The sequence below is a fragment of the Bidens hawaiensis genome, unplaced genomic scaffold, assembly GCF_021521415.1.
Source record: "Bidens hawaiensis isolate Kalapana, Puna unplaced genomic scaffold, B.hawaiensis_p1.1 tig00001576_1, whole genome shotgun sequence".
Lineage (NCBI taxonomy): Eukaryota > Viridiplantae > Streptophyta > Magnoliopsida > Asterales > Asteraceae > Bidens > Bidens hawaiensis.
Genome location: NW_027491089.1, coordinates 2,139,829 through 2,162,780, shown reverse-complemented (window position 1 = coordinate 2,162,780; position 22,952 = coordinate 2,139,829). Strand labels below are relative to the sequence as shown.

The window sequence follows — 22,952 nt, the reverse complement described above, 5'->3', positions numbered from 1 at the left end:
CATGTATGTTAGCTACTAGGTTTGTGTTTATTTGTATGTTTGGGCCAATGCCATGTATTTTGGAGCCCATTGGGCCGTAATAACTAATAGAAAGTGCATGAGCATACATTATATATAATGTGTATATCTTATGCACACAATAACCTTTTGCTATTTGCTTATCTAATCCACAAGTTCAAAACTTCTTCTCTCTTCTCGTCTCTAACTTTCACGGCAATAATAACCAAACAAGATTCGAGATCTCGGTCCTCATTAGTTTTTTCCGCTATCTAGTGGGAGGTTGATCCAAGTAGACTAGTATTCGTGTTGTTTGATCCGTCCATGGGACCTACATCCCTTTCAAGTATAAACATTTATTCTCTGCACCTTCCCTGTCCAGACCCGGCTACCAAAGATGGCATTCTCATTCATAGATCAATGTAAGAGCTTTAAGTTTTGTTTTAACGAAACTTATTTGCCTCAATCGTTCTTTACATGTTTGAAAATTAAAGCTTATTTTGCAAAAAAAACATATTGGTGAATTTTTAGTTTTGATGTTTTTATGTACATATATATCCATTTATTTACTTGCTATTTAATGTAGCATATTTACTTATGTTTGAGAAACCAAGCAAATCGATATCAGACACATTTCCTTTAACTAGTATTTGAGCCTGCGTGTTGCGGCGGGGAGGAAATGGTTTTTATAAAAGTATAAATATGATATATATAATAAAAGTTAAAAAATAATAGGCTCACGAACCAGCTCGAGCTTCACAAGTGAAGCCCGCGCTCGTTTCTGAAACATGCTTATTTTTAGGCTCAGGCTAGTTTAAGCTTGACTGGGTTGAGCTTTTAGCGAGCCAATCTCGAGTGCTCAGGCTTGGGTCTTGTGCACCCACTGAACCGAAATGTGCACACTCATATCAATATGAGAATATTAATATTCTGAGAGAAGGAGCTTGCCTCATGACATTGCACTGCAGTTAGCAAGTGACCTTAGGACACTTAATATCTTTGCATTTGTTGTGCTAACACTTTTGCTTCATCACACAACCTGAAAGAAGTTGATGTTAAATATTATCTAAACTTCAAAATTGCTACAAGTACTGGAGAAGCTTTCAAAAACGTGCAAGCTAATGCAACTCGTTGTGTTTCACCACCGCTAAGCTGTAATTAGTAAAAACATCACAAAGATAAAGATAGAAAATAAATAACAATAAAAAAAACAATTATATTCTTTAACCTTAAGGTCTCGCTCGCTAACAGGTGTGACACATTGTTGATGGAATTTCATTATTACCTTTTATTGTATGTTTTAAAAGTTAGTTTTTTATTCGAAACATAATCTTAACATGGCCTTTTCATAGTCTTCTCAATTGAGAGTCCTATTCAGAAAAGTTCTTTATTGTTTCAATCTGTCACACGATATCATTGTTTCAACCTGTCACACAATATCATAAGCAATTCATATTTAAATTTTTATATATGATACACACAGTGAGATACAAATACACACTTATATACATCAGTAGCTATGATTTTTACCTGCTCGACAAGAAATTCACTCCCAACGAAGTTTGCCATTTGTGGATCATAAAAAAGTTATTATATTATTCCAATGATAGTAAAGTAATTCAAGGAATATGAAGTGTTATATGATGTGTACAATTTTTATCAACTGGACTCAAACTTGTGAACCATTTCAAGTGCCAATTAACAGCTTCAAAATTTACAGTGTATCTTGAATTAGGGATTTACCAAAAACCAAATTGAGTATACGAGCAAGAAACCAAAGAGATATGGATATCAATTTTCAATTAGGGGTTTAGCAACAAGAATCGGCAGACAATCTAAAATCGGAGAAAAGGATTACATACCTGGCTTTGGTGATGCGATTGGGGGTGGGGGCTGAAACGACGAAACATACTTATAGCAATGAACGGTTCGTAGTAGAAGAAAATCGTCAAACATGATGTGTAACGGCGCTCTGACCTAATGTGACCTAAATCGTGTGGTTGGGTTCAAACATGGAGATTCAATCGGCCCGTTTATTGCACCATAATGGATGAAACTGATATTGATTGCAATTGAAGTCACCTCTGAGTTAATATCGCTTGAGATGAGTTGAAAGGTCGCCGAAGAGGGACGATTGCAGTGGAAGTCGCCAGAGTCAATGAACTACATTTAATTTAACGGCGTCTCCCCACAGATGGTTTAATTACTATTTTATCCCTTCAATATGCTTTATAGATAATATATAGATATTTTGGGAATTTTGTTTCACTACGTGCATGTTGTGATGTAGATCTCAAACAATGGATGAATAATTTGTAATCGAAATATCTTTTTTTGTTTCATATTGGGCATGTTTAAAATATTGGAGATTTAATGTTTTCTACTTGTTTTGTCCAATTTAAATGTGAGGTTTGATATTACGCATCACACATTACCGTCAGATTTCGGTAATCAATTAGGAGGGGATTATAGCATGTTGATTGTTTATAAAGTCTTGATGGTCATCATTCAGAAAGGTAACAAAATTCTTGACTTCATTCTTTATGGTCTCATAATTAGCAACCAACTTCATTAAAGTCGCAAAAATAACAACCACAACAAGATTTTTCGTTTATGTTTTTTATTCTTTCAATTTTTAAGGTAACCAAAGGGAAATATATTACAATTATTCTTGAAGTCCAAAATATATTAATCTATAAGCAGAAGTTAACTAGTGTAAAATGTATTAATTTATAATTCAACTTCTTTATGTAGCATGACAACAAAAGAAACTTCGACTTTGTGTTAATTTGTTGATGCGGACAAACCAAAGTATCTTAACTATCATGAGTTAGTGATGAAACTGGTGAAGGTGAATGGGTTCATCGTGTATGACAACACACTCTGGAATGGATTTGTTGCCATGTCTAAGGATTCTGTTACAAGGCAACTGAACAAAGCCGAATGGATACTTCAAAATTTAACAAAGCACCTTGCAACGAACCCTCACGTGAAGATTGTTGGAAGTTTTAAGTGTGTGAATGAAGGAAGTGGTGGAAGTGGTGGAAGTGGTGGAAGGTTTGTCCCACATCGGTTTGGGAACAAAATAATGAATGGTTTATAAGGTAGTGATCTTACACCCATTTAAATTTTTTATAACATGTTTTACCACAAGTCCTACGCGCGCGCAGGGGGGGTGCAAATTTGGGTTTCTGGACTAGAAATCCATCGAACTCTTACGTGCCCAAAACCCGAGCCCGCGTATTATTTAAGTTTCAATTCTGCACTAATGGTCATTAGATGATCTTTTGTCAAGACACACCAACGAAAAATCACACTTCATCTTCTTCCTTTTTCTACAACAACATTGTTACGGTTTTCGTTTCGGGCAAGTGATCAAGTCCGGCAGTACTACGCTTCTGTTTCGAACCGGAGTACCCTGGGAACAGACCGCGAATCTTTAGATGATCTTTTGTCAAGACACACCAACGAAAAATCACACTTCATCTTCTTCCTCTTTCTACAACAACATTGTTACGGTTTTCGTTTCGGGCAAGTGATCAAGTCCGGCAGTACTACGCTTCTGCTTCGAACCGGAGTACCCTGGTAACAGACTGCGAATCTGTTTAAGGGAATTGTGTTAAACACAAGCCCGGTTTACCGTGTCGATTATTTCTTATTTCTTTATATTTCTTATTATTATTAATACAAGATTTCCAACAAAGATCTCATGGCTCTGTTAGGTAATGGTATCACCATTTACAGACATCTGTATTAGATTCAAGTCGTTCCTTTTGTGTTTATTTTGTTTTTGAAGTTATTGTTATGGCGTATGCCTGTTAATGTTTTAATTATGGAACAATGTTTGATGGTATTGAGTGAATGGAGTTATATATGGAACTTAATGATGGTGGAGAATTGATTCCTTTGATAACGTGTCGGTTAAACGCATACTTTTAAGAAATACGTTTGTGAAAAACATACTTAAGTTATATAAATAAATGTTGTAAACACGTGATCCAAGTTTAAGAGACAGAGTAAGTAAATTTTGTATTTTTATTTTTATAATGAGACTCGAATTTAGATAACCCCCACGAATTAACGCTGCACATGACATGTGACTCATTTTCCTATTAGCCAATGTTGTATTTTTCATTGTATTATTTAATAATACGAATTTTATCAGTAAATGATGGATTACTTACAGTTACTTAGTGGTGAATTTTATCAGTAAATGATCGATTCTGCATCGTAGCCAAATAAAACCGACCCAAATGAACTGAACTAAACAATTGACAGACATCTCTGTTTTAGTTTTGCGAATAAAAACACGAATTTAACCAAACCAGCAAGTGATTATGTTAAACAGGCCGATTTAGAAAATGGTGCCGGTCAGAATGGGTGCTAGACAAAACGGGCCGATTTAGAAATGGTTACTCACCAAACCCATCAACCAGTTTTAACCTGTTTAATATAACTCACCAAACCCGTTAAACTCATTTAGATGTATTGTGTTTTTGTTCATCAATTCATTGTTACAAGTTTCTACAGGTTTTGCTTCATAATTTTTTATAAATTTAGCTCCTTCCTAAAAGTTTATAAATATTTCATTATCATAGTAACCAAAAATCTAATAAATACATATTCAACCTAAAATACCATACAAATCTAATAAACATAAATTAACTAGACTTTGATAGTTAAATATTCATCATCATTTTGACTATTTAAAAGCTCTAACAAGATTTTTATCCAAAATACACGGATAAAGACCTAAGACATTGGTTGAAAACAAAGGTTTATATAGAGGGACATCAACTGCAGGAATCATGATACATATGCAATGCATACATTTTACATCATTGTATAGATGCTTAGCAACATGATCATAAAACTTCTTATAAACACTTACAGTTGAGAGTATTTTGTGTTATGGAAATTAAAGTGAAATAGGGATAAGACTTTAAACTCCACAACAATATCAACAAAATAACCGCAGTAACATTATTATGGTAATCACAGCAACAATCTAGAACCACATAATTTGATAATTTCAGAAAGTATCTTTCTTTTTACACTGTTTGAGTTTGATGTTAAATCAGCTTTTTTGAACGGTGAGATCACATAGGAAGTCTATGTCAAACAACCAGAGGGTTACATAATATGATAGTTTAATAAGCAAAATATACTAGATGAACCTTGGAACCTGCTTTTTAAACATAGTTTGAGCCAAATGAACAAAACAATCTGCCAAATTTTGGTGACTCAAAAGCCTTTTATTTATTTATTTTTTTTTTTTGAAAAACTCAGAATTAACACAGAAATAAATAAAAATTCAAAGCAAACAAATGCATGACAAAATACATGTGGCGTGGATGATGTTGACATCACAAAATACAAAATGTCTCTTTCAGAGGACAAATTGAAGCTGTGAGAAATAAACTTATAATCTTATTATTGCAGCTAATCATTTAGAGCCCCTACAATCTTACCGTTCATATGCAAGTGTCATACAACCACACGTAAATATTGTTGGTTCATGACACTTTGAAACACAGAATACACAAACTATTGAACTGAATATAACTTGCAGAGAAGAAAGCAAAAAAGGGGTACTATTTTAATTAAACAAATAAAAAACAGTGGATAATAAAACTATTAACTACTAATTTCGATCCTAACGAATCAGTACAAGTAACTGACTGATTCTTTTACCCAACGTGCACCCTAACATCCATTACTAAATCCAACAAACTCGGTCTGCTCTTATTCCCACAACAGCTGACCCATTAACCCTTTAATCTGTGACCGTAAACGAACCAATTAACCCAACAAATATGATGAAGGCACAACTAATGTTTTACGGGGAATGTATGAAGAAGGTAATAAAATCAGAAAAGATATATTAAGAAATTCTCACACGTGCATTTCATCGAGCATTCATGATTATGTAGAATTTGATTCAGTTCAGCCTCATAATCACCAGTGTAAACAAACACCATTATTAAATACAAGCATTCATGATTAATTGTAAATTGATTGTAAGTATAACCTACTGCATATATGTTTTTGACATGATCAGAGATTAAAAATAATAATGAGGAGTTTTGATGTAGCGTTCTCACCTGATTAAGATATTAGGCGCTGGACTAACTGAGTCAACGTCTTATTCACAGCTCTATGTACGCGTATTCTAAACTGACTTCCACAACAGAATCAATGACTGATGTAAAACCATACGACTCAAGTTGTTCCCTGGACCCACAAATACGCAGACCTTTCAACTGATAAATGCTTTGCGGAAGAAGACTTATGTCGGTACCTTTTATCCATAACTCTTTCAAACATTCTAAACTCCCAAGTTCCTCTGGCAATTTCTTAATATTTTTACAATTGGAGAGCACTAAATGTTTTAAACATCTCATCTTACATATTGTGCTAGGAATATCTCGTAACGATTCAGAACCAATTATGCGTAACACCTCTAAACACTCTAATCTGCATATATTCCCAGGTAACTGCTCAAGAGCCAGACATAAATAAAGTTCAAGTGATTTCAGATTTTTCAATAGACAAATGCTATCCGGAAGATGCTGAAACTTTTGCCACCACAAAGATAGCTTCTCTAGACTTTCTAACCGCCATATATCCCCATGAATTCTTTTTTCAAGTGTAAGCTCTCTTAAATGTTGTAAATCACATATAGTTGCTAGAAAATACTCTGGGTTTTCACAAGCGCATGGACCAAAACGAAAAAGTTTCTCTAAATTTCCACTCCATGAGGATCTAGGTTCATCATATATACATGTAAACCTAAACCCTAGCAAATCATTTGTAGCATGCAGTGGGTATACATCTACACAACTTACATTAATTTCTACTGTATCTATTGAAGCTGATTCATGTTTTTTGTCAACAGTATAATATACAAGATTTAAGCATTCACTTGAGAAAAGGTGGACAAGCTTTTTTAGACATTCCACCGGAGCGTGAATTTCTTTAAGATGAGAGCATCCTTCAAGATATAATCTCTCAAGATTTGGAGTCAGCCCAATGTTAAGGTTAATTACCTTAGACCGACTTAGGTTGAGGGATTTGAGGTTCGGAAACTCAACTGGCATGCAGAGTTCTACAAGGTCTTCACATCTTGTAAGATTTAACAATTCAAGATGTGGAGTTATGCTAAGGTCAAAGGTTCTTAACTTCGAAGAATAACTTAGGTCAAGGTATTTAAGCTTATTAAAAACCTGCATAAGAAAAAATATAGGATGAGAATCAGTGTGATGACAATATATAACATATATGCATTATACAGAACAACCAATCAACCATTATTCAACCTTTCTTTCTCCACCTTCCCACAATTCAGTTATATTGCTATGACACATATCAAGGTTAACAAGGTTATTTGCTTGAAAAGTTTCAGGTAAAGACTGAAAAGGGTAGTTAGTCCAACAAAGATATTGTAAAGCATCAGGTAAGTATTTGTTAACTTCATCAACTTCTGTTACTTTGCATTGCACATTAAGTAGTCTAAGTTCTTCTATCTTTCTAATACCTTTCGTAATAATATCCGAATGGAGATTGGAATATCCCAGATTTATACTTCTTGTTGCTTTGGTGCCCTGTACATGATAAAAAAAATGCGGGTGTGAAAATTTGTCATAGAAAATAAAATTTCCTAGTTGTTCACATTTCATATAAACTTAAAACTTACCAAATCCTTAACCAATATGTCTTCAATTTCCTTTTTAATCCATAATCGACTATGTCTGCTAGGATCGTTAGGATGCAAACGACGTACTATATTCCAGCCCATTTCTTCTATATGGTCATGGAAACTTGTACGGTCAAAATCAGAAACAGTTATCAAAGATTTCTGCTCAAGAACACTTAAACCAATTTCAGCATAATATCCACAACCGTCAAGTATTCTGATTGCATAATCTTTTCTCTTATATTTCAGCATGCAACAACATCTAGAAAGATTTCTTTCTGATCGTCCTCTAGACTATTATAGCTTATCTCCAATCTTTTCAAAGTTTGAGCTTCAGGGATAGTTTTTAGCCTTTCTATGGCACCTTCCCATATATGATCACTTCTACCGCAAAGACGTGAACCCAAAACTTTGATTGTTATGGGAAGCCCAGCAGCATAGCGTACAACTTTTCTAGACATATCTTCATACCCTTGATATGGAATCTCTCTCCCAAATGCATACCTACTAAAGAGGCAAATTGCTTCCTCATCTGATAACAGATTAACATCATGAATGAAGTTTACTCGTTGTGCTATCAACACCTGTTCATCTCTTGTTGTGATGATGATTCTACTTCCTGGCTTAAACCATGTAAGCTCACCAGCTAACGCCTCAAGCTGGTCAATATCATCCACATCATCTAGAACAACAAGTACCTTTCTATTCGGCATCATCCTTTTCATCGTATTTTTCCCATCAGAAACGCCTGTTACGACTATGCTTTGATCATTTAAGACATCTGACAGCACCTGTTGTTGTAATTCCTTCAAACCAGATATTGAGCCTTTTGAGACTTCTCTAACATTCTCAACAAAGCTTTTAGCTTCGAACCAAACAGATATTAGATCGAAAACAGCTCTTGCCAAGGCGGTCTTCCCACCACCTCCCATTCCCTTGATCCCTATCATGCGAACATCATCGGAATCAGTTTCTAAAGATGAAACTACACTCTTTACCCGGGTCTCCATGCCTACTAACTTCCCATCAATGCTCGAGTTAATGAAATGTAGCTTTAGTGAAATTTCTTTAACAATTTGTTGGATAAAATTTGCTTCATGCCTGTGTGTTCAAGAAGATTCAATCGTATTACTTAAAATCCCACATGAACAGTTAATTTTAAATATATAACATACAATGAACAAGATAATGTTATTAATAGGCAGCAAAATCTTGTTTAACATGACTTTTGAGAATGGATGGGACACTATTCAAAATTTTGAGGGGGGGGGGGGACCTGAAAGGAAATATGACAATCTTGAGATTTCATAAGTAACTAAAGTTTTAATATACTTTAACCATCATAATAGAAGTATTTATGAACCAGTGATCCTTTTTGTTGTTAATATTGAAATTTTAATCTTATTTTATCATCATTTGTTGGTCTTTAACCAATGTATATGTTTAACAGGGCTCATTTTGACACGACCATATTTTGCCTCTTAAGAAAATCATCTATCTGCCACTCCATAAAATCATACGTGAAGCATCAATATAGTGATATACCCATCAAGATTCGAGTTAGAATTTGACAATAAAAATGCAAAGAAGGAATTACCCATCAACTGTATTATCCAATTCCCACCCAACGAGGCCGGCTGTATCTTTCATAGCAGTTCTCCATCTTGAAACATCATCTTCATTTTCCTGTGTTCGTATAGTGCAAAACCTTCTGAGTATTAACAGGATTTAAAACCACAAACACTAAACAATTGATCAGAAAACATCGTCTACTTTAAAACATGAATTGTTCACGATTAACACAAATAAAACATATACAGATGCACAGATAAAGATGTTACTGAATCTGCTATGAATCCGTTCAGTAATGAACATTTGTTGCAGCAAGAGGCTACAACAGAACAAATACAGTCGAGAGGTAGAACAGAGCTCCGACTGCCCCTTTCATGTTTGGCAAAGGCATTCCCAACCGCCCCACTTTGGTGGCGGACTTCGGTGGATTCCACATCATAGAAGATGGGGTAAGCAGTCTGCTCCTTCGCCTGCTGGCACTCCATAATTTGTACAAGCTCGTCTAAGCACCATGACGAAGATGCATAGTTCTTGGAGAAAACAATTATGTGAAATCTGGACTCTTCAATGGATCTGACAAGCTGCTCACTGATCCTTTCCCCTTTCTGGATTTTTTCATCATCTTTGTATGCTATAATTTCTTTCCCTTGAAGAGCATGGTAAAGATGATCGACAAAGCCCTTACGAGTGTCTTCACCCCGAAAGCTCAAAAAGACATCATACTTGAAGCTCTTTTGAACTGATGAAGCTGAAGTAGATGCCATTGAATGTAAGCTTAAAGGATTGATAGGATAAAATGAATGCTTTATTGATTGGGGAAACGGTTTATGAAATGAATGGAAAAAGAGATGGAAGAGAAGGTCGAATAATTTACTTGAGTGGAAAAACATGTGGAGAAAGTAAAGGTTCTTTATATGCATTTCAACCAAAATATAAGAACAAGAATAAGAATTTAGAAAAGATAAGATTCTAAATAACACTTAAACCAAATATTTGTTAAATAGCTCTGTTACTGTTCAATTTTCAAAGTAATTATATGAAAAGGAAGAACTCAAGCACTCGCATGCCTACTACTTGCTTGCATTGACTTGTTTGTTAATAAAGGTTTATATACAAAAATACTAATGTTAAACATTAAAATAGAATAGCTGAATTTATAAACAATATAAAATACAATTATAAAATATATTATTAAAATTTAATTTCGTTTCATATAAGGTTCCATATGCTTTAAGAGAATTCAATCACCATGACTCTAGGATCCATCATAATAGAAGTATATATGAACTAGTGATCCTTTTTGTAATTACTATTGAAATTTTAATCTTATTTTATCATCATTTGTTGTTTCTTAACCAACGTATTTGTTTGGCACGGCTCATTTTGACACGACCCATATTTTGCCTCTTAAGAAAATCATCTATCTGCCACTCCATAAAATCATATGTGAAGCATCAATATAGTGATATACCCATTAAGATTAGAGTTAGAATTTGACAATAAAAATGCAAGGAAGGAATTACCCATCAACTGTATTCTTCAACTCCCACCCAACGAGGCCGGCTGCATCTTTCATAGCAGTTCTCCATCTTGAAACATCATCTTCATTTTCCTGTGTTCGTATAGTGCAAAACCTTCTGAGTATTAAAACCACAAACACTAAACAATTGATCAGATAACATCTTCTACTCTAAAACATGAATTGTTCACGATTAACATAAATAAAACATATACAGATGCACAGATAAAGATATTACTGAATCTGCTATGAATCCGTTCAGTAATGAACATTTGTTGCAGTAAGAGGCTACAACAGTACAAATACAGTCGAGAGGTAGAACAGAGCTCCGACTGCCCCTTTCATGTTTGGCAAAGGCATTCCCAACCGCCCACTTTGGTGGTGGACTTCTGTGGGTTCCACATCATAGAAGATGGGGTAAGCGGTCTGCTCCTTCGCTGCTGGCACTCCATAATTTGTACAAGCTCGTCTAAGCACCATGATGAAGATGCATAGTTTTTGGAGAAAACAATTATGTGAAATCTGGACTCTTCAATGGATCTGACAAGCTGCTCACTGATCCTTTCCCCTTTCTGGATTTTCTCATCATCTTTGTAGGTTATAATTCCTTTCCCTTGAAGAGCATGGTAGAGATGATCGACAAAGCCCTTACGAGTGTCTTCACCCCGAAAGCTCAAAAAGACATCATACTTGAAGCTCTTTTGAACTGATGAAGCTGAAGTAGATGCCATTGAATGTAAGCTTAAAGGATCAATAGGATAAAATGAATTTTTATTGATTGGGGAAACAGTTTATGAACTTAATGGAAAAAGTGAAGGAAGAGATGGTCGAATAACTTGAGTGGAAAAACATGCGGAGAAAGTAAATGTCCTTATTTGGCGAAGATAAGAATAAGATTCTTTATATGCATTTTCAACCAAAATATAAGAACAAGAATAAGAATTTAGAAAAGATAAGATTCTAAATAACACTTAAAACAAATATTTGTTAAATAGCTCTATTACTGTTCAGTTTTCAAAGTAATTATATGAAAAGGAACAACTCAAGCACTCGCATGCTTACTACTTGCTTGCATTGACTTGTTTGTTAATAAAGGTTTAAATACAAATACTAATGTTAAACATTTTATAAGTTAAACATTAAAATATTATAGCTGACTTTATAAACAATATAGATTACAATTATAAAATATATTATTAAAATTTAATTTCGTTTCATATAAGGTTCCATATGCTTAAAGAGAATTCAATCACCATGACTCTAGGATCCGGTTACACAGTCGCATGGTTATAAAGACGAAATCATTCTTTAAACGGCTATAGGTTCTTGAGCATAGGTATATAGTATATCATATTATGAGTTCACTATAATTGTTGATCATGCTTTACTTTATTAAAGATTTTATCCAAAATGATTTCAATTACACTGATCTGGTCCAGAAGGGTGTTAATGGTGTGTAAATGTGTATAATATTATCACACATTATCATTAATTTATAAGGAAAACACTTGATAGACGAAATTCCTAATCAAATAGACTATTGGTGTTCCACAAGACATAACAATCCATTCAAACAGCCAGGGATTAAACAAGTGTAACTCAAACCGAGACTAAAGCATGGGAATTAAAGAGCTTACTCGGGTCAAATGCCTCGTGTTCAGGTCAGCGAATATCATGTTTAGTGTAGTTTAGGGGGAAATGTTAAATTATAAACTATAACTCCTGATTATTCAGTTTATGTATATACGTTGTAGGATTGAATAACTTTATATTAGATAGAGTTATGCATTTATTTGGTCACAGAAGTTGACAAACGTCAAACTTCTGGTACTAGCGGTTATTGACAATTTCTGTTACACAAAGCGAACTGGCGTAATATCGTTGTATGCACCAGTTCATAGCCTGTACATGAGCACAAAATTGTAAGATTCTCGGATCAATTATATAACTAAAAATGGTCTCTTTGACTTTCGCTGGCAAGCTAGATTCATCATTACGATTCCACTATTCTTGATTATAAATTTATAATCTTGCATATATGGATGACTAGTTCGTGATTGAGTGTTCTTGATTACCAACAGGGTTGGGGAGAAATGGTTCTGCATTACATAATAAAAAGGTTAAAGCAAATAAAGATAAAGAGTATTTCCTTGTCATTTTAGTGGTTTTTTTTTCTCGGTAGTTGTTAAAGGTGTGTAAATGTATATAATATTATGAGCTCCTTGAGAATCGTTGATCGTGATTTACTTTATTAATTATTTAACTAAAAATACTTTAACTTACAATTGTCTTGGCAGCGAAAACCTGGTGGAAGGCAATAGGTCCTTTTATGCCTTTTGTACTTTTCACTTTTGAGCCTTTGGTTACTGAAGTACTGGGAAAACAAGGACAGATTGGTCATTTTGGTAATAATATGGGTTGCCATGGGTAATCTGGGAATTTGGGACTGCATGGAAACTACTATGGTCGTCGTCATTTAGGTCTATTTTGCCAAAATTTACTTTTTTGTCAACGGTCAGGTACTACTTTCTTGTTAGCAGCTTAAGATCATTTTTGCTGTACCTAGTACACAATCACAAAAACAAGCTATTGAAGCAATTGTCTTAATGGAAGTTATTAAGGATCAAAGGCTGATTTTTGTGGTTAGTGTTATAAGTCAATCTTTGTCTGACTTGTATTGGACTGAAAATTCTGTATTGGAGGTCCAAACAATTGGTATATCCAATTTGAACATTTTTTCATAGTAAGGGTATTTTGGGCATTGGGCTCAATGGTAAACTTTTCGGTTTTGAGAAGAGAAAGCTTAAGGATATGAGCATTAAGTTGGACCGGGAAGTGGATGAATTGTTACTTAATAATAACAGCATTTTTGTTAATTATGAGTTTCTGGTCATGTTTGACTTTTTTTCTGGTCAAACATCACATGTGGAACTTTCAAAAGATTTGCAATCTGCTTTTAAAATTGCCTTTGGTTCGGGTTAAAAATAGTCCAGGTTTTGAGCCCCTTTGTTTTCACCTCTCTTAATTGATTCTAGTCAAACGTACATGACAATCATTTTGAAACAGGAGAGGTGGTTTAAATAAACCGGAGCAACAACTTTGATTTTACCCATTTGACTTTTAGCAGTTGACATGTTATCACATAAATGAGAAATTGTACCATCATACTTTTAGCAGGTCTTTCTCTGAAATATTCCCGAGCCGAATAAGAGCAAAAGCAATGGCTCCCAAGATTTTTATAATTTGCTGATCAAGAAGAACATAATCAACCTGTCATGTGTGAGACAATCATCCCCGCAGTATTTATAAGAACGAACTATATTTGACTACCGAAAGTAGTTAATATTTTGTGATCAATAACACATAAAATTGAGCCCACGTTATTGAACGGTTGGAATGCACGATGCATCCGATATTTCATCTGTCTAAGTGAAACAACCAGTGAAAATTGTAAATACAGCTTCAAAAACATTAGTTATAAAATATGTGAGTCAAGTAAACCAATATTTTTTTTTAGAAAAGGAGATTGTGCCTACATTAATTGAGATTCATCACAAAATGGAAATCATGATCAAAAGGCTAGATTCGGTACACTCATAAGTCATAATCACAACTTACCAAGTTATAGAAACAGTTAAATAGGAGAAATGCATTGGATTCAATATTCAATTAGTTTGACGGTGCACTCGATCAAGAGCTTGATGAAATGCCCAAGAGAAAAATTGAATGCAACAAAGGTGATTTTGAAGAATCGGTTATTAAATGAAATGGATGTCGATGTTACAGAAAATGAACACGGAATAAAACAAATGTAGAAACAAATAAGAACGAGAAACTGGAGTGTTTCGATGTTTTGGAAGAGGGTGTGTCACTGGTTGATATTGATGATAAATTGATCGGTTCGATTACTGAGGTTGCATTGGAACATGCAGACATCAATATCCTCGTTGAATCAGCATTATTACTCGACGTTTGCTCATATGATGTGTGTTAGCAATTTAGCATGCTCAGTGGCGGCCCAAGGTTTTCGGAGGCCTTAATCGAACTAAAAAGTTGGGGCCTTTGATAATAAAAATGTCGTAAACCATCTTTCCCCGAACTTGGTACCGACAATTGAATTATTAATTTAATAGTAATAAATTTTAACTATTCAACAAAGTTCAAATATATAATGTTTAAGTGTTCAACTAAGAAGTAGAGAACAAATTAACAATATTCTAATCATGACGTAGCAAATAACAAGCAACTCAAATAATTGAATAGATAATTAGATTTATATACCCAACCTTGAAGGTGGGGTGAAGGGTTAGAGAGTTTTGGAGTTACAGAGAATACTTGGATGGAAATAAAATGCAAAAGGTTGTATTCACAAAGGTTGTGGAAAAATGGGTTAAGTGACCTTATATAGGGTCCCCATTTCTCCAACAATTACATTTTGTCCTTACAAAATAAACGTACTGAGGTACGTAATACACCGACTCTAAGCAAATATAAAGACATACGCAATCCTAAAACTAATATAGAATATTGGCCCTACAATCTCCCTCTAGGATTGTGTATGTCCAGAAACCTTCAACAATTTTTTTGCTTCGTCTTTATTTCTAGAAATCTAGTAGTTGTCTTGATCCAAGAGCTTGAACGAGATTGGATCTTGACAATTCTTTATTTTCCGATCTTGAAGACTTGAACTTCAATCTTATTTCCTGGGATGAATCGGCAACGGCAAATTTTAGAAACATCAGATGCGGGAGGCTCGACATTTAATTTTCTTTTGTTGACTTTCTTGTGCGAATTGTTTCTTTGCTTTGTCCTTTGACTGATCTTAGACAGATCAGTTCATTTTTGGGTTCAACCGCCAACTGTCACGTTCTCGTTTTCTTTTAAGCGCTTCAGCATCGGCAACTTCAGTCTGTGCAACCCAGGACACTTGATATTGATCTACCTATCCATGTACTGCTGTACAAAACTTAGAGTGAATAAGATTCGTTCACAGACCTTCTTGAGGGTCAAAGAAGAATATTCTTTTTCAAAACATGCCCTTAGTTTGAAGTATTTGCAGAATACCACTGAAATTTTATTTTATCTTGACTTTTCGTAAAATATCAATTTCAGTCCCTTAACTTGTAAATGATTTATTTAAGTTCCAGGTTTCCAACGAACTTTGCATAAACGACCTTGACAACAAAACACATGATTTGAATAAAACAAAGATTAATAAAATATGTACCAACTCATAAAAACTTAAAATATTTTTGGAATTTCAAATATTATAATACTTCGAATATATATATATATATATATATATATATATATATATATATAAATACATAATATTTTGAAGTTGACACATAAAATAAAACAAGACAAATGAAAAAGATAGAAGTAAAGATGAATTTAATATTATATAACAATAATATTTACATAATTTTCTAATGACTTTAATATTTTTGCGAGAAAGATCACAACATGGAATCACGTTGTCTATAATGTCCTTGATCACACTTCTATTTGGATATTATTATGCCAAGAACCCAAAGTCGATTGTAGATATATTGGTCCACTTTAAACTTAACAAGTATTTTGATTTCATCGTGATACGTTAGGTACAATTTGGCACAATACTTGTGTGGTCCCCTGTTGATCCGACTCGTTACAAACTCCATCATACCTCGGGCATAGTTTGTGTTCATCAGTATCACCCCGAATTGACTCAGACTCCCTAATGATTGATCAAAACATTTTGAGCTTCGTATAATTTTTGCAAACTTTTCTTTCAAACAATATGTAAAGGTTGAACCATGGACTTACTAGCCTTGTTGGCTTATGCCTTCATATAAAGTGTTTAGGACTTACTTGTTTGCCCCACGTTACGTGGTTCTAATATAGCCCTTTTTTGTTTGATAAAATTATCAACATTTTTGTTATTGATTTTGAATACTTTTTGAGTATTTTGCAGTTTTTCTGCTTTTTCAATAAATTTTTTTTATATTTTCATTATTTGAAGCTAAAGCAAGAAATAATTTTTCATTGTGACCAATCACTAACAGACTCGTGTATGACTGACTATTAGATTTTTGCCTTTCATTAATATGACTTATGAGTCGGCAACCGCTTCATAAGAGTGTAACCACTAGCATATGCAGATATTTAAGTTTATATCACTATGATACTTACTCATTTGTTAAGCCTATCTACACATCAATCAATGATTTTGTTGGCTTTTGATCTACTCTTCTCATGTGCTAGAATCACCTAAGACACTTTTCTATCATTTTCCAAAGGTCGGATTAATTTCTCAAAATTTTCTGATATTTTAATGTTATCCGACTCCCTCTAAGCAGGAGCTCCCTCTAAATGAGAAATTATATTTTTTTAAAGTCTTTTTCAGATTTTCTTAAACAAAATAATAATATAAAATATTTTTGAAAAGTCAAGTGACTTAATTTTTGTTTTTCTTAACAAAGGTAGAATCTTTTTGGCGAGTTAAAGTTACTCATTTTCAAATAATAATATAAAATATTTTTGGACAGTTAAGTGACTTAATTTTTGATTTTCTTAACAAAGGTAAAATCTTTTTGGCGAGTTAAAATTAACTCATTTTCTCCCTCTAAAATTGTGACATATTTGAAAAATATTTACAATTTTATATACAAAAAGATAGATAGTTTGTTTTAATCAAAATTGGACGATGGCTTTAGTGAAAAGGTCAGCAAAGCTGTTGTCAGATGGACTACCATAAGTATGCATTATCACATCATATAAAAAGTTGAAGAGATTCAAACCGAAGCCCATGAGCTGATGTTGGATCCATCACTTAAGAAGCGCTCGACAAGTTGTGGTTGATACATTTGAACATGGTTGGCATTGTTGAAGCACAAAGTATGAAACATTTCCCATTCCCTGAAGTTTGTCATCCCATGTCGCTTATGAAAGACTCGAATCCGCCATCGAATGGTTTAGCATCAAATAGCAAGGGTTCGTCTCCCATCATATGTCGTGGGGTGCAACCACTATCTAAGTACCGAATACTCTCGATAGTCCTCCTTGATTGACCCTACATGCACTAAGCGTTTAAATGGACACAGGTTCCCAAGACTTAGTTGTCTCGGGAAAGTCGACCATAAATCGACAAAACTTGATTTTATTTCTTGAAAACAAATTATTTCTTGGCGTCTCGTCGCTTGAAGAACAGTCCTTAGGAATCCAAGCACAAAATTGTTCATTGATTTTGGCAATTTTGGACTTTTGTTTTCTGAATTTTAAAACTGTTTTTGTGAATCCTCAGACTTTTCAGTCTTAGGATTCTTTTTGATTTTATCCTTTTTAGATCTCCAAAAAGGTTTTCTCTTGTGTTTTACTTAATTGACTTTGGATCTCACATCCATTTCACTAGCTTCACTATCAGCTTGATCAGTCCTTGAATTTGGGCTACTAAAAGCACCTTTTGTGGACTGACTAAGCCGCCTTTAAATATCAAGTTGTTGCTTGAACCAGTGCTTGCAATGTCTTGCAAGGTGAGACGGATTACCACACACCAAGCAAAGTTTTCTTCTATCTTCCCTATAGAAACCGTCAGAATGATAATACATGGGTTGAGGCGAATAAGGAGATGGTTGTACGGGAACAAACAAGCTGTCAAATCTATGACCTCGATCATCAAAAAAATTTGTATAGAAAGAGTTAACATAATCTTGTGGATAATAACCATAGTAGCTATTATCAAATTGATTGTACAGTTGAGGTTGATAATATTGATTAGTAGATTGATAAAAATTGTTTCTATGAGGTGGGACATATTTACCCGATGTACTTGCATTTTCCTTTTCAAAACAATTTTCATTAACTTTGGTTTCCTCAACTTTACAACTATTTGGCGAACAACTAGGTAAGTCAGTATTCACATATACCTTTTCATGCACGTTTTTATCAATAATGGTTTCATCAAAAGTAGTTTCACAGTCACTATCAGAACTGGAATCATCATTTTCATTTTCAATAGTCGTGCCAACATGAACACTCTCATCAAATACATCATTGTTCAAAATGTTTTTGGAATTAATAGATGAATCAAAAAGTATGTTTTTATCTCCACAAACCTTGTCTGTTTCCACACACCCCTTATCTTCTACACAACCCGCTACAGAAGATGAACTACTATTAGGACTACTAACTGAAGGAACAGCTGAATCAACAGTCTTTGGAGCAGCAGGAACAAATGTCTTTGATATGGGCACATAACCAATACCATAGACCATTTCTTCCTCTGGAGGAGAATTAAAGTCAAAGTGAGGAAGGCTAGTATAGTTATTGTTAAATGATGGAGGTATAACAAAACTATCATAGCCTAAACCAGTCTTTAATCTTAATTCCATTTGTGACCCAATTAGTTTATTCAGTTTCTCAAAACTAACTCAAAGTTTTCTATGGCAACTTTTCTTTGGGTTAATTCAATCTCTAATTTGGAAATTTTAGCGTTTAGTTCAATTACATGATTTTCATGACGTTTTGCCAAATTTCTAGCAATGGAAACTTGTTCCCTAAGATCGGCCATATCATTACCATGAGTGTTAATTCTGATAGTGTAAATCTTTGTAGCCTTTTTAAGATCATCATTTTGAACTCTAATGCTCTCAATTTGTTCAAGAATTTTAGCATTATGGTTTCTATAGTGAAGAACTTTATCTATGCAAGCTTATGAGCAAAGTTTGTGTACCTCGGGAATGAGAGAGGCAGGTGTAGGAATCCCATTAGTGGAGCTTGACGAGGTGTTTGCTTGACTACCTCCACTTGCAGCACACTCGGGGATTATAGGACTTTCTTGACTGCTCACACCCGCATCACTTGTCTAATATTTATTTTCTCTGCACCAAAACTTGATTGTAGAAGTCATCTCTGAGATTGTTAAGGTATCCAGGTTTGTCATTCTCTTGATGATAATCACACTTCTATTCCATGTATAAGGCAGTGAATCCAACAACTTCATGTTGATCTCAGACAACTCATGGATGATATCGACACTTCTCATTTTAGTAACGAGTGACTCAAATCTGTTGATGAGAGAGACAACCGATTCTACTTGAATATGTTTAAAGTTGTTGAATTCTTCTTTTAATATTCCTTTGCGGTTGTTTCTCATTTCCAGGTTCCCTTCAAATTTGTTCACTAAGGCATCCCATAGACCCTTAGCAGTGGTGTAGTCTCTCAGTGTCAATGAAATTTCTCGTGAAAGAGATACAGTTAGAATACCAAAAGCCTTTTGATCTTCAGCAAGCATTCTTCGATCATCATCATTGTAGTTAGTCACGGTTTTGGGAATCTCACCATCAGTACCAGTTGTCATAGGACGGTGTGGACCCTGTTCAATAGGTCTAATAAGATTGTAATCAATGATCTTGAGATAATTGTAAAACCTCCACTTAAACTCATCGAAATCACAGTCCCATTTCATCAACTTTGGAGGCTTAGAAGTGGTTCTGGCCTCGTTCTCAAACATCACATATTGAATAGCTTCAGCACTAGCAACAGTGGAAACTGGATTTGCCATTTCTTAAAATCTGCCAAAAACTAAGCCTGATCTGATCTAATGAAAAGTGATCTGTTGGTGCATAATGTCAGTAGTTCATAGTCGTGTGACTGTAATCGAGTCTGTAATGTTTATTATGTATTTATTATGTATGTATTTATTTCGATGCAACTTTATCAGACTCGGAAAGAATAGCGGCACTTGAACGGGTCGTGGCTGAGCAATCAAGGATAAATCTTATCCAGACCCAGGCTATTCAGCGCCTAGTAACAGAGAATCAGCTGCAGTCGTCCCTACTGATTGAACATGGAAAAATTATAGATGCTATGAAGGAGTTCTTGGCATCTCAGGGGGAGACGACCTGTAAAGGCGACGAGTTGAGGACAAAGAGAAGAAATGATAGAGACGACGATCCCAATGCATCGAAAGGTGCAGGTGGTGAGTTGCCAAGAACTACTCAAGCTCTTGGGACTTCCACAGCTCAGGGGGAGTCAACAGGTGCAGGTGACGATGTAGTGGTTGTTGGTGATGTGGAGATGGAAGATGATGTCATTGATGCGTTGAAGGAGTTAGATGATGAGGAGTTGGATGATGAATTTACATGTGATGATGATATATTGCCAGTCGAAGAGATTGAAAAGATTGGTGAACAGATTGTGATTGAAGATGATATTGAAGAAGGTGAGATAGTTGAAGAGAATGTTGAACACGAGCTTCCAACAGTTGAAAAGTCAGATATGGATAAAGATACAGTAGGTGATGAAACTGAATGAGAGGAGCAGCCTAGATGGAAGGAAGGCTATGCTCATTGGTTTGTTAAAACGAAGAAGCCTGCTGTTCCTGCAATGTTCAAGAAGGGTTATAATATCAAAGGCTATGCTGAATCGAAGAAAGGTATTATCTGTTGGTTATATGATGAACAGTTGAAGGTGTTTGTGATTAAAAGATATGATGGGATCCAATATTTCAAGAGAACGTTGAGATCTCTAAATACCTTACCTGAGTGTGAAGTAAAGGATTTGGCCAGGGGTTGATTAATAGAAGTGATGATAATATGGCCAGAGTTATTGGGAAGATCGTGTGGAAAGAAAGTATTAAAGAGAAAAAGTTTGAATTGTTGAAGCCACAGAAAGGGAAATTAGTTGAAGATACTGAAAGAGGAATGAGAGCAGATGGCAAACCTTGGATGGTGATGAAATATAAGCCGATTCGATGTTTGAAAGAGGTTCCAATGAAGACTATGCCTCAAGATGTGCTGAAAGATCTTAAATGGTGGTATGTGGATTGCCAGACTGCTGAAGCTGTAATGGAAGATGAAGACGAACAAGAAGTGCTAAGAGTGTATGATCCGATGCATCTTGTTAATTTATCTAAAGCTGATCTGCAGGTGTTAAACGAGAAGAAGATATTCTATATTCCTGCTTGGAAAGACGAAGCGAGGAAATATCAGCGAGTAGTCACGGTCTGTGTAAGAGAGGGAGTGCATGCATGAAGATTACAAGACAAGTGCTTAAAGATAAAGATATGAAGCTACTGCCAAGAGGGAGTCTGTTGGTGCATAATGTCAGTAGTTCATAGTCGTGTGTCTGTAATCGAGTCTGTAATGTTTATTATGTATTTATTGTGTTAGGCGAAGTTACTAACAAGTTCGCTGTAATAGGCAAACTTGTTAGACAAGCGAAGTTAGCAACAACTTCGCCTGAACATATCGGGCGAAGTTGTCGTGAATATATACCTAGGTTACGGCTTAGGTTAAGGTTGTTCATCTAGTTCGTTCAGTTCATGAATTGTAAGTCGTCAGACGTGTATTCGAGAGTTCTCTGTAATCAGTGATATTACATCACGTGTTTCGGTTATAATATAACGTGTGTTCGTTTATTCGTATCGTGTGTTTTATCGATTAGTAATCTACGCTCGTAACGACCTACGCAGGGATTCCGCACCTACGTAGATCGAGATATCTCGTGTAGATCCATCCAGGGAACCTACAATTGGTATCAGAGCTATTGCTCGATTGTGTGGTTCGGGATATTCACGCGGGTGTAGAAATCGTCCCGTTTCGACTATTCGCGGGACGTGTTTTCTGTGTTTTTGTGTCATTCTTACCTCCTACCATCGTATTCAACCCTTTACACCGTCAAAAACCTCGAAAAACCCATAAATCAGATCTGCAGAAACTTCGTGTTCATCAGGCGAAGTTTCCGTCACTGTTCGTAGGGTTTCGGCGAAGATATAAGGTTACGCGAAGTTATCCACAACTTCGCCTACCTTCTCAAGTTCGCCTAACTCAAGCGAACTTCTCTACAACTCCGCCTACCTCCTAAGTTCGCTTACCTCAAGCGAAGTTAAGAATCAGCGAAGTTCTTCAGCGAAGTTAAGACTTAAGCGAAGTTATCCGTAACTTCGCCTACAGTACTTTTCAGAAGAATTTTTTTTTTTTTTCGGGTTTCTTAGTTTTTGAGAAAGATGTCGTCAATTAACATCTCAGAGTTAGTTAAGATGGAAGTAGAAGCAGGGTCAGCTACTAAGGCCCCAAAGTTGCTTAAAGGAACCGACTTCGTTGCTTGGAAGGATCGGTTCGAACAATATGTCAAGTACCAGGATGCAAAGATGTGAGTGTGCATCTAGGATGGTTATATACCACA

The 22,952-nt window shown here is 35.1% G+C and overlaps 1 protein-coding gene and 1 pseudogene across 1 annotated transcript in view; both read right to left on the bottom strand.

Moving 5' to 3' along the window:
* Positions 1 to 5,932: 5,932 nt before the first annotated feature.
* The window catches only part of LOC143588911 (TMV resistance protein N-like), a 58,258-nt gene continuing 41,238 nt past the window's right edge, over positions 5,933 to 22,952 (bottom strand). The window contains exons 5-6 of the mRNA XM_077069807.1: positions 7,317 to 7,601; positions 5,933 to 7,223 (exon numbers count right to left, since the gene is read on the bottom strand). Of these exons, the coding sequence (XP_076925922.1) occupies positions 6,147 to 7,223; positions 7,317 to 7,601 (1,362 nt within the window). The 3' untranslated portion in view covers positions 5,933 to 6,146. The remainder of the gene's footprint in view (positions 7,224 to 7,316; positions 7,602 to 22,952) is intronic.
* Positions 7,939 to 8,856, bottom strand: LOC143588629 (disease resistance protein RPV1 pseudogene; annotated as a pseudogene).